Here is a 12,355-nt window from a genome sequence, read left to right as displayed (position 1 = left end):
ACGTATGTTTTTTCAAAAAACGAATTAAATGATGTGTAATTAAATAAGGCGTAATGCTTTGTTTATACACAAGGTGTCACTGCAATCCTACTGTGAAGATGTGATAGATGACGTGTTAGTTTGTAGACGGCCGAAAGCCGCCATTTTTACGTGTGACTAAGCAGTTTCATTTCCCATTTCATTGCTTTATTTTTGGAAAGAGCATCTGGTATGAGTGTTTTTTTAATTAAGCTTCTACGGCACTTTGAGCCAGTGGAAATAATACAGCGTGCCAACGGGAATCAGAATGGCAGCACTGGGCTGCTCTGCAAGCCTCCTGCTGCAGCACTGGGGGCATGACCCCTGGCTTCGCGTGTGTGCCTTGCGTGTTCTCACCGTGTTCATGTCTGACCCCAGCTTTGTGTGTTTGTGCTTTGCATGTTCTTGCCGTGTTGGCGTGTGACCCCTGGCTTCGCGTGTGTGCCTTGCGTGTTCTCACCGTGTTCATGTCTGACCCCAGCTTTGTGTGTTTGTGCTTTGCATGTTCTTGCCGTGTTGCCGTGTGACCCCTGACTTCGCGTGTGTGCCTTGCGTGTTCTCACCGTGTTCATGTGTGACCCCAGCTTTGTATGTTTGTGCTTTGCATGTTCTTGCCGTGTTGGCGTGTGACCCCTGGCTTCGTGTGTGTGCGCTCCGCGTGTTCTTTTTGTGTTTGCATGTGACTTTTGGCTTTGTGTGTGTTTCGCTTGTTCTCACCATGTTGGCATGGATTGTCTCCCACACTCCAAAGAGTCGACTGACGTCTCTTGATTGCCAATTGTGTGCCCTATGGTCGACTGGCATCCTGTACGGAGAGTCCTTGCCTTCCTGGGATAGGCTGGAACCTTCAGAATATTCAAAATTTCCAATTTCACCTTAACAATAAGCAGTATTGAATATACAACTCATCACTAAATTGTTAGTCTATAAAAGTATTTGTATAAAACATTGCAAATTGTAAAATTTTTTCAAATAATGACAGCACGATTGGTTAAAAATTAAAAGAGTTTCTACTACAATAGTGTATAAATGTAGCTTGAAATGAGAGAAAGAATTTGAAACAGAAAGTCAGATGAGATCACCATTTTTAATTCCACATTATGGTGTAATTTCAGGGATGTTATTCGAGGCAGCAGTGATAAATCTGCAGAAGGTCAGAGGAGAGCTACAGCAAGATCATTTAGGGAGGTGCATCAATGAGGCATTCTCACAAAATTACTGGGTCACGACCACGTGATGAATATCGTTTTCAGTTCTGTGGCTGACGTAGTGTCCTGTTACCACCGCACTGCTACCAGCACATCCTACCTGCTGAAGATGTGATATTTATAGCCCCCAAATAGGTCACTTAGATGTGGATGCAGCACCCCCCCCCCACCCCAAACAGTATTTTTATCCATCTTCAGAAACCCCCCTGTAAAGTCCTTGTAAGATGGCAGATTTAACAGTAATATAAGTACATGTATGAATCCTTTCAGAGTAGCAGCAAAAAAGCAAGAAAGTAAGATGAAACGGGGCTCTGGCCAAAATGCAAGGACCAAGAGGTTCTGCAACTCTGTGATTTTTATTACTCTGTATTTTGTGTATCTGAACCAAATCTTTAGCTGGAAAGGCACCAAAAAATACTGGTTAGGTCAAGAAATACTTTTAAGCAATAATAAGTTCGCCAAAGGGAGCCAAACGGAAGGACAGCAGAGCGCTAAATGGAGGCTGGGTTGGCTGAGGATGAGCTCGCCCAAAACGCTCCTCAAATCAGCAGGGGCTTCTGAGGTGGGGCCTCTGACTCCTCTTCCTCATCTTCGTACATCTCCCCTTCATCGTCGGCCGTAGCATCCTGATACTGCTGGTACTCAGACACCAGGTCGTTCATGTTGCTCTCGGCCTCGGTGAACTCCATCTCGTCCATGCCCTCGCCGGTGTACCAGTGCAGGAAGGCCTTGCGGCGGAACATGGCGGTGAACTGCTCGGAGATACGCTTGAAGAGCTCCTGGATGGCCGTGCTGTTGCCGATGAAGGTGGACGACATCTTGAGGCCTCGGGGAGGGATGTCACACACTGCTACCTTGACGTTGTTGGGGATCCACTCCACGAAGTAGCTGCTGTTCTTGCTCTGGATGGCCAGCATCTGCTCATCCACCTCCTTCATGGACATGCGGCCGCGGAAGACGGTGGCCACCGTGAGGTAGCGCCCGTGCCGCGGGTCGCAGGCCGCCATCATGTTCTTGGCGTCAAACATCTGCTGGGTGAGTTCGGGCACGGTGAGGGCGCGGTACTGCTGGCTGCCCCGGGCCGTGAGTGGGGCAAAGCCGGGCATGAAGAAGTGAAGGCGGGGGAAGGGCACCATGTTGACAGCCAGCTTGCGGAGGTCAGCGTTGAGCTGGCCAGGGAACCGCAGGGAGGTGGTGACGCCGCTCATGGTGGCCGACACCAGATGGTTGAGGTCCCCGTAGGTGGGCGTGGCCAGCTTCAGGGTGCGGAAGCAGATGTCGTAGAGCGCCTCGTTGTCGATGCAGTACGTCTCGTCCGTGTTCTCCACCAGCTGGTGGATGGACAGCGTGGCGTTGTACGGCTCCACCACGGTGTCGGAGACCTTGGGGGAGGGCACCACGCTGAAGGTGTTCATGATGCGGTCGGGGTACTCCTCACGCACTTTGCTGATCAGCAGCGTGCCCATGCCGGAGCCGGTGCCCCCGCCCAGCGAGTGCGTCATCTGGAAGCCCTGTAGGCAGTCACAGTTCTCACACTCCTTCCTCATGACATCCAGCACAGAGTCCACCAGCTCCGCCCCCTCGGTGTAATGGCCCTTGGCCCAGTTGTTCCCAGCTCCACTCTGGCCTGCACAAGAACAGCAACAAAGACACTTATATCTCATAAGATGAAGTCACAGCCATGTAACCAATGAGTCAGCAGTATAAATAGTAAAGAGTAAACGCATGTATAATGCCAAGTAACCATGTGACCCCTAATGTGATGTAGTATAATGTAAATTTAGTATAATAATAAATTCAAGCCACCAGCAATAATGTCCCCAGTATAACATAACTGCAGGGTTAGCTGGAGTTCATAATGAAAGTCATACCTTACACACACCTTCTCCAAATTTCACCTTTCATTCACACCACCTTTGTCTACTTATTCTCTCCATTCGGTAAAGTAAAAAGCACAATTGGAGCTGTGTGCAACATATGACCTTTAAAAACAGGACATATCCTGCAGTAATAATGTGCTGTTGTAGGTAAAGTAGTTCCTGCTCCTGCATTAAAATACATTCAGTGTTGACAAGGCATTAAGATGAGCATCTTCACCAGACGATCTTCAGTAAAAGCCAATGGCATTTCCTCAAGCAACGTATAGGGAACTGACTGGCCAATGACGGTGGCCCTTTTGACAAGGCCAATCCATCACCGTGTGCACAGCTACAGAGCTCTGTGGCATTAGCAGCCCACAACGTTGCAGATGTGACCTTCACAGAGGGGAGGGCACACTCAGCATTTAACATCTACATGACAGTGCAGATCAGCTCAGACAGTGCAGTTGCTCAGGGAGCCTACAGTCTGAAATAGGTCAATGTAACCAGAGACGTAATGGAAACTGTGACATCTTTGATAACCGCTTACACTGGTACAAAGAGCATCTGCAAGAACATTTTCCTGTATTCGTGATACAAATAATAAACTTTACATTAACTGTACCTTCATAATGGATTCATTATGCATTCATAGAATATTCATAAGCCGTTAAGGTGTGTTAGGTGGTTAATTTCTTACATGCTGCTTATGAATGTTCTATGAATGCACTATGAAGGTACAGGTAATGTAAAGCATTACTCATAATTGGTTGTTACAAGGATACAGGGCCTAATGACTGGTGTGTTTTATCATTTGTTCATGGTTTCTAAAACCTTCTCCACAGATCATCATAAGGTCCTATGAAAAACACATGAAGGAGAACACTTCACTGACCAAAGATGAAGTTATCTGGTCTGAAGAGGTGGCCAAAGGGACCACACCGTACCGAGTCCATGGTGCCAGGCTCTAGGTCCACCAGGATGGCTCGAGGAACGTACTTGGAGGCTGAAGAAAGACCGGCTTCCTCTCAGCGATTCGTAAACACATCATTGCTACAGTACAACGCCAGCAGGTTTTAAATGCAATAAGGTGGCCATTAATTAGGTTTGGAAAGAAGTAGCCATTAACTAAGAGCAGTGCGTTCATAACCAGACCTTGGATTATAGGTCTATTAATAATGTATATTATCATACTTATACTGTATATCATATGTTATAATAATTGATTATATCATTTGGACTTACATGAGGCCTCGTTATAATAGACACTAATCCTCTCCAGTTGCAGGTCAGAGTCTCCGACATAGTTCCCGGTGGGGTCAATGCCATGCTCATCACTGATCACCTCCCAAAACTGCAAGGCAAACAGAGGAAGCAAGCAGCTTTGCTACAGCCTGCGAAATATGCATCAGCAGAGCATCTCCCTATAAATAGGAGCTACTTTGCGAGTATTGGTGCATTATGCTGCCAGTTACCATGTGAGAAAGACTGAAAGAGTCTGATCTTCAATGACAGGAAAGTGGGAAATTCAACAAACATGTAAATAGTAAGAGCAAAAGATGTCTGGATATCAAGTGTCACATAGGGAGATCCACAGTGGCAGAACAGGTCATGTAAATGGGGAGATGAGCACTGTAAGGACATTAAAAGTCTAGACAGAGATCAGCAGCTTCAGGACATAGAGTCTACAGGGAGATCAGTAGTTTCAGGACATAAAGGGTCTACAGGGAGATCAGCAGTTTGAGGACATAAAGGGTCTACAGGGAGATCAGCAGTTTGAGGACATAAAGGGTCTACAGAAAGACCAGCAGCTTCAGGACATAAAGGGTTTACAGAGAGATCAGCACTGTCAGGAGATCAAAAGTCTACAAAGAGATCAGCAACTTTAGGACATCAAGAGCCTAGACAGCGATCAGCAGCTTCAGGACATGAAGAGTCTACTGAGAGATCAGCACTGTCAGGACATCACAAATCTACTAAGACATCAGCAGTTTCTGGACACCAAGAGCCTACAGAGAGATCAACAGCTTTAGGACATCAAGAGTCTACGGAGAGATGAGCAACTTCAGGACATCACATGTAAATTGTGAGTTACTGACAATACCTGCAGTCTACCTGGGATGGAGTCATTCCACTTCTGTTCAGTAGCTGTCCTGCAGATCTCATCAGCAGCCATACAACCTGCCATCTGAAGCTAAGCAGATTTGGGCCTGGCCAGTACTTAGATGGGAGACCAACTAGGAAAGACGGGTTGCTGCTAGAAGAGGTGTTGGTGTGGTCAACCGGTTAGCCCATCCTGTGGTCAGTGTGGATTCCAGTGCAGTGATGGAGACACCATGCTGTAAAAATGGTGCTGTCCTTCAGATGAGATGTAAAACCAAGGTCCTGACTCTTTGAGGTCATGAAAGATCCTCGGGCATCTTTTGAAAGAGTTGGGCTGGCACCCCAATATCCTGGCTAAAACTGCCCACTGTAGCCCTATCAAATCTCCTCCTAATCATCCCCTACATCTAACTGGTGAATTCTCTCTTGCCCCTTCACTACCTTAGCTACTGTGTGGTGAGCGTACTGGTGCAGAATGGCTGTCATTGCATCATCCAGGTGGGGGCTACACAGGGGTGGTGGTTATGTCTTCCCATTGGTTCTATAAAGCACTTTCGGTGCTCGAAAAATGCTATATAAATGTAACTTTCATTTGTCAGCCATTAATAAAAAGACCCATTTACACAAAGACATAGATAGTGTACCCTATGATAAAAATGATTGTTTTGTATGGGGAACAATCTTTCCTTCTGCCCCTAATATTTTGAATTACATTTTACATTTTATTACAAATGTATGTATCTACAGCTTGACCACAGAGTCTTTGTGGATAACAAAGATATATGCCTGAGTTTTACTCCTGTAGCCTATTTGTAAACCAAATACAATGTGACCTTTTAAACAGTTTGTTCTAATACAATATCTTTAAATAAACAAAGAGTATAAACCACTCTTCTATGTTCAAGAGAAAAAGGGAAAAAATATTAAGCAGATAAATGTGAATGCTAATCTCATTAGCTTCATTACAGTTTTCCTGTAGATATGACTACACTGCATGTATTCAGTTGAATGAAACCTTAAAACATAAGCCATTTTCAGTGTCACTGCCCCCTAACAGATGACATCATCCTGACCTTTATTTCACCCTAATAAATGACCCCAGTCCATTAAGAGTTTTTTATACTCAGCCAAGACCTGTATTTCAGGTCCAGAAAGTACAAATCCAGAACAAGATTTTGTTTCAAATAACCAGGTGAGTACTCTGTGACTGTGACTCTTTATGCTCAACAGGTTGGTTGAAACGAAATCATGGTCTGGATTTTTACTTTCTGGACCTGAAACTGCCACCTCTGTTATTGACATAACTACATTTAAATCTTTACGAAGCAGCACTGACACAGCACTTTGGCTTACTGCCACCGTGTTCTCCTTAGGGTTTGTGTGAGGTTCCACTAGAAGCATTTATTTTCTCCCAGGCTTCAAAGATGGATGCAGATTAGTGTCTCTGAATTTCCCTGACTGTGCACGAGATTGTGCCCTGTCATGAACTCGCATCCCTTCCATGCTGTCCCTGCCTTTGCCCTGCACCACCTGGGATCGGTTCCAGGAGCCCTATGACCCTGATCTGGATAAATGGTTAAGGAGGATGGATGGATGCAAGAAAACACCACTGAATCTCCATTTCCACTTAGCCTGTACAGGAACTGTACATACGGACTGAAAATGCCATCCCATCATCCTTCGATCAAGGAGCTTACCCAAACGCTGGCAACCTGCCTCCCCAGCTGCAAAAAATGGTGTGTAATAATGTTCACTGCTCAGTTAAGACGTCCCGAGCATGAAGACAAACCCAAGTATAACACATTTAATTAAGTACCCGGTCACACAAAAAAAATATCTGAAGTGACACATCAAACAGACAAGAGGATGTCAGGCGTGTTCAGGAGGGATGTCACAGAGCTTTATGGTCCGGAAGACAATCTGGCACCCTCTGATGTAGCCTGCACCTAAGAATAGACTACTGCACGTGCCTACTTCACATTTCCGGTATAGAAGTGTTAAACGTTTTTAGTATATATTTACTCATATGTTAATTAACTTGCAATCCAGGTTTCCCGTCATTCCTGGAAGCTCAGTCCAGCAGACCAACGCCTAGCTAACTCCTTGACAGCACGTACGTTAATGTTTGCAATGTGCTATTTGTCGCACTTTTACGTCACTTTGGACAAAAATGCCTGCCAAATAAATATATGTACATATATTAATTAGGTATGACCTTTACAGTGTAAATGTCATTCTCTGGCTTGGCAGTACCCGTTATTGCTCTGACTTGAGCAGAACAGCAGGGGGAGTGCCGGGAACATAATCTGAGCAATTTTTTTTTAACAATAACAAAGTAACGGTGATACTGAAAATTAGGACATACGGATAAAAAAATAAGTGACGTAAGACAATGTCAAAATGTACAATTTGTCCATAATACATAATGCTGGACACTTCAACGTCTCCGTTAGTGCAGACATATACACCGAATACCATGGGGATGAAAGCCAACTTCTTGAGCCAAGTATTCATTTCCATGTGGGATCGGTACCGGAGCGCGTGACGATACGGGGCAGTGCGCACTGCGGACTGGGGTGCGGCGATGCGGTCGGGGGGGGGATGCGATAATACCCTGCTGAAAAATTCTGCGTTGTGAAACCCTACAGTGTTCAAGGGACGATCTAACGGAATAACCGAGTAACAACGCAGGAGGACGGCGCTCTGTTCTCCGCCCCCCCACCAGAAGGACCCTGACAAACTGTTGCGCTTTCGGACACCGCGCTGATCCCATGCGACTCGGCAGTGGGGGAGCGATCATGTCTCCCCCGGTTACGTCTTCCCCGGTCACGTCTTCCCCGGTCATGTCTCAGTTATGATTTACTCCCTCATGTCTTTCCTTATAGCAAAACCGACCATAGTCCGCTGCTGCGTCATACTTTCATTCCGTGCCGCTTTCTTGAACTTATTCCATATTCATATTCCAAATATTCAAATCAATTCAAATTTTTTTTGTACAGCGCATTTTCACATTACCTTAAATACGCGCCTCATTGCCCTTAAGAATCACTTTACGTGATGTAAAACAATCTCTCAACACCCTGTCATGTGGAATAAGAAGACTAAAGGATCAAAAGGGGAAAAAAACGAAAATCAAATAGATAGCAGACTACGTTAAAACATATAATAACAAAAAGGGATTTACACGACTTGGCTGGCAGTTCGCATTAAGGATTGATTGGTATTCATTTGGTAGTCATTTTACCTTAGCGCCGATCTGATTGCCACATTGGCCGGCCTGAATATGAACGATTTCCCGCATCGTGCTCTGGGTCCTCGGCGTGTCCTGCGAAGCGGCACAGCTGGGTTTGTTGATACAGAGCGACGCGGGGTTTTATATGCAGCTGAGGTGGCTCTACTTCACTGCACAGCCGGTACCCAGGGCATCGCAGCACAGCTGACCAATCAGGAGGCGCAGATGAGCAGCATCAGGACCGGGCAGGCAAAGCGGGGGGGTGGTTAATTTACTCTTCAGATAGTTAGTTCATTTTATAGTAAAAACAAATATTTTAGGACGACGCGGTTTACTTTTCTACAAAAAGCCCTGTGTCATGACACAATATCCTATAGGCATCATCAAAATGATCTGCTTTTGTGCTGCCACAGCCATTCTGTTGCATTATAGACAAAATATGTAATGTAACACATTGGGCTTTTGCTAACAGCATAACATTTTAAAACACTTTGCACCCATTTGTAACAAACACCATTCATTGTAGTACAGCGCTGGTTCCGAAACCAAGAGCTCAACAAAAAAAGGCAACTTGAGACAAACTACCTTCCTGCTTTAAACTCATTTCAACTAAGCTGTAGATACCATGAGAGAAAATGCTTCCTAAGCCTTCAGAAAGCTAATACAGTAAAATCCCATTATAGTGGACTCGCTTATGACGGAATATCGTTTATAACGGAGGAGGTCCGCTGGTCCCGGCCGTGCGCCTTTACGAACATGCAGAAAAAGCGTTGGATACAGCGGACTCGCATATAATGGAATTTCACTTATAACGGACAAACAATTTGGTCCCCAGGGCCGCTTTTAGCTGTAGTTTTGTTCGGCTATAACGGACATGCAGGCTCCGCCTACAAGGCGCGTGGCGTGCCGGTGATATCCAGCGCAGATACGTAGTCGGAATTATTAATAGTCACGCATCTGGTCAGGTAAAGTTGGATTACTACATGTACAATATAATAATCTATACCACACGTGTGTCTGCTGGGGTGCGGCATTAGTAAATGGTGTCCTGTAGTTGCGTTCTGGGCTTACAGCAACTCTGGATATAACGGACTGTTTTTTCAGGTCCCTTGAGGTCCGTTATAACGGGATTTTACTGTATAGGAGGTCCTGCTATTAGCTAATTGGTGGCCCTTGATTCTTTAAATCAGACAGGTCAGATTGTTATTGAGAAGTCAACATTTAACCCAAACATCTGAGCTATGAGACCTGATAGATTAGATTCTGGTATTTCTGGAACATTCCCCTGGCCCTGCATTGATCTGCTTGATTGGCACCAGACTGGGAAAGTGCTGTGACAGTAGGATGCAGTCAAGAGGAAGGTGCTGTTTGGTGATGGAACCCCAGAGGGCAGCTGGACTGGATTTTTAAATCTGTTCCCAAAGGAGGATCTCTGGCTCAAAATGGCTAATAAAAATATGTAACTCATAGAGTGTCTCTGTAGTCATAGGGCAGAAAGTCTTCCAGGAAGAAGATCATTGATACATAAAAGTGCTAGGACTTTTCTTATGTGGTGCTGGACTGTGGGACCACCCTGATGAATAGCCCATTAAGACTGGCCCAGAATGTGAGGGTCTGCAGTGAGCCTCCTTCCTGTAAAGCACAAGGCTTTACTGGCATACTGGAAGAACATGCAAAACCCATATTTAGAGACTGGGCCTACAACCTTGCTCGTCTCAATCCCTAACAAGCACCTTCTATTCACATTATAAAGGAAATATCTCCCTCTAGTGGTGATGTTGTCATAATTAAAATTCTGCTTATACTCGTCTTGGCCAGATCAGCAAGACATTTTGATCATATCCTAGTTCTTTATAAAGAGAAATGTTAACATGACTCAGATACATATCATACAGGACAACATATCTCCTCAACGATTTCAATTGATTGAAAACCTTTCGCTAATTTTAAAACTTAATCATAAAGCCAACTTTAGGGAATATTTTAATCTGCATATTTATATAAACACTTTCTGAATATTTTATTTTATTGTGAAAACAATTCAGGCCATATTATCAAGCTGCAATAAGGAATCCTAACATTAAAGTTGTGTCAATGTTAGTTATATGAATTAATTTTGGAGTAGTTGCACATCAGATGGTCTTAATCGAATCAATCAACACAAATTATTGAAGTAAACGCAATATAATATGATATAACTGAAGTACCTGCCCTGGCTAGACCTTGAAATTATGACGAACTGTTGACATTTGACTCACCTTATTTGGAATGATACAAGCGTTTATAATATGATGATAAACACTTGTTTTGACATGCTATCTGTAACAAGCAGACTGTAATTGCATCAAAACTTGAACACCTCACCTGAAAAACCAACACACACACACACAGCCTCTGTAGCAGAGGTGGAAAGTTTCTGTTCAGAAAGCACAAATCCAGACCAATATTTTGTTTCTACCAATCAGTTGAGCATAGTCACAGTCACAGATTACTCAGCTAGTTGGTTGAAACAAAATCTTGGTCTGGAACCTGAACCTTCCACCTCTGCTCTCCAGTCATGTACCATAAAGGACCAGGACATACGCCATAGGTCCCTGTCATAGTTTGCATGTTTAGTGTAGCCGTTATTGGGTCATTTTTGGGCCAGGTTTTACACCCAGCTTCTGAATCAGAAGCTCAGTGTTCTAGTTCATGGGTTCTTGTACAGCAGAGGATGATCTGTCTCATTGTACATGCAGACAGTCTTCTAGTGCTGAAGAACCTGGTTACTAGCATCAGTTATGTAAATGTCCTCATTTGTTCTCGTTTTCCCTCATTGACTTTGCTTCTGGTTCTACTACAAATGTGTCCTTACAGCAAAGGATAAGTGCTTATGTATTAAAAGGCTCAGTGGTTTAACCAACATGGATTTCTTTCACACTTTCACACTTGGACCATCCACTTCAAGGTCACATCTGGTCTGTTCATCCACACCTTTGACCCTTCATTACAGACCTGCTAACTATCGTGCTTCACATATTATCACCTGTCCTTCATTTCTCTGTATTTCTAGTGTCCTACAATTAGGCGTTTGTAGTATTACGGTAATATTACGCAGCAGTATTTCGAAATCTTCCCAATTTTAGAAAAAAAAATTAGCCAAGTGCGCGTTGGTGGTACTTTTGCAAATATCATCAAAATACCATAGTTTAATTCTGCATGTTCTGGTTACTAATTATTGTTTGATTAGACCTTGGTGATGTTCTGTGACACCAGGGTGCACCTGGGCCAATCAGAGTGAACATTCTCAATTACCCAGCCTATCACAATGTAACTTTTATTCCATGGCATATAACCACTCAACCCCATCATCACGACAAACGCTTCAACAGGAACACAAAGACACTGCCACTTGCATATAGTATACCTGAAATGGTGCTCTCTGGAGCTCCTCTTGTCACCAGCATCCCCTTCAGTTGGAGGTTTGATGACAGGGAGGATGAATCTTCAGGACCTTCAGGATGAACCTTCAAATGTGAAAGAATCCACTGGCACAAAACATTTAATAGTTTCTAACAGAAATAATGTTTACTGTTGGCTGAAACATATGTGAAGGCAAAGTCTGCAAAGACAATGACTGTGAAGGCATCATCGGTGAAGGCAACGTCTGTGAAGATATTGTCTGCAAAGGGACTTAGTACCCAAGTCCAATACAACACAGAATCACATTTTTATTTGTGCGATTTTCAATTGCAAAGAAAAGCAATAAGCAAACTACGTGACATGAATTTAGAATTAGAATTTAGTGATTGTCATTGTTGACACACCACAGCACACAGTACACAACAAAATTTGTTCTCTGCATTTAACCCATATGTGACAATGTGACATAGCAGGGGGCAGCTAATTTGTCCCCAAAAAGGGGATGTGATGTGGCTGTCCCTTGTGTGCTGTAA

General features: G+C 44.1%; 1 protein-coding gene across 1 annotated transcript; it reads right to left on the bottom strand.

Annotated features, from left to right (window-relative positions):
* Nucleotides 1-1,086: 1,086 nt before the first annotated feature.
* On the bottom strand, nucleotides 1,087-8,620 carry LOC111843574 (tubulin beta-3 chain-like). The gene is made up of 4 exons (XM_023811242.2): nucleotides 8,433-8,620; nucleotides 4,331-4,439; nucleotides 3,981-4,091; nucleotides 1,087-2,853 (listed from the first exon to the last, which is right to left on the bottom strand). Exons 1-4 carry the CDS (start codon nucleotides 8,487-8,489, stop codon nucleotides 1,766-1,768), a joined length of 1,365 nt encoding a protein of 454 aa, XP_023667010.1. The 5' UTR covers nucleotides 8,490-8,620; the 3' UTR covers nucleotides 1,087-1,765.
* Nucleotides 8,621-12,355: the final 3,735 nt, after the last annotated feature.

This window comes from Paramormyrops kingsleyae, chromosome 13, assembly GCF_048594095.1.
Source record: "Paramormyrops kingsleyae isolate MSU_618 chromosome 13, PKINGS_0.4, whole genome shotgun sequence".
Taxonomy (NCBI): domain Eukaryota; kingdom Metazoa; phylum Chordata; class Actinopteri; order Osteoglossiformes; family Mormyridae; genus Paramormyrops; species Paramormyrops kingsleyae.
The sequence above is the reverse complement of the archived record's forward strand: the minus strand, read 5'-3'. Positions and strand labels throughout refer to the sequence as shown.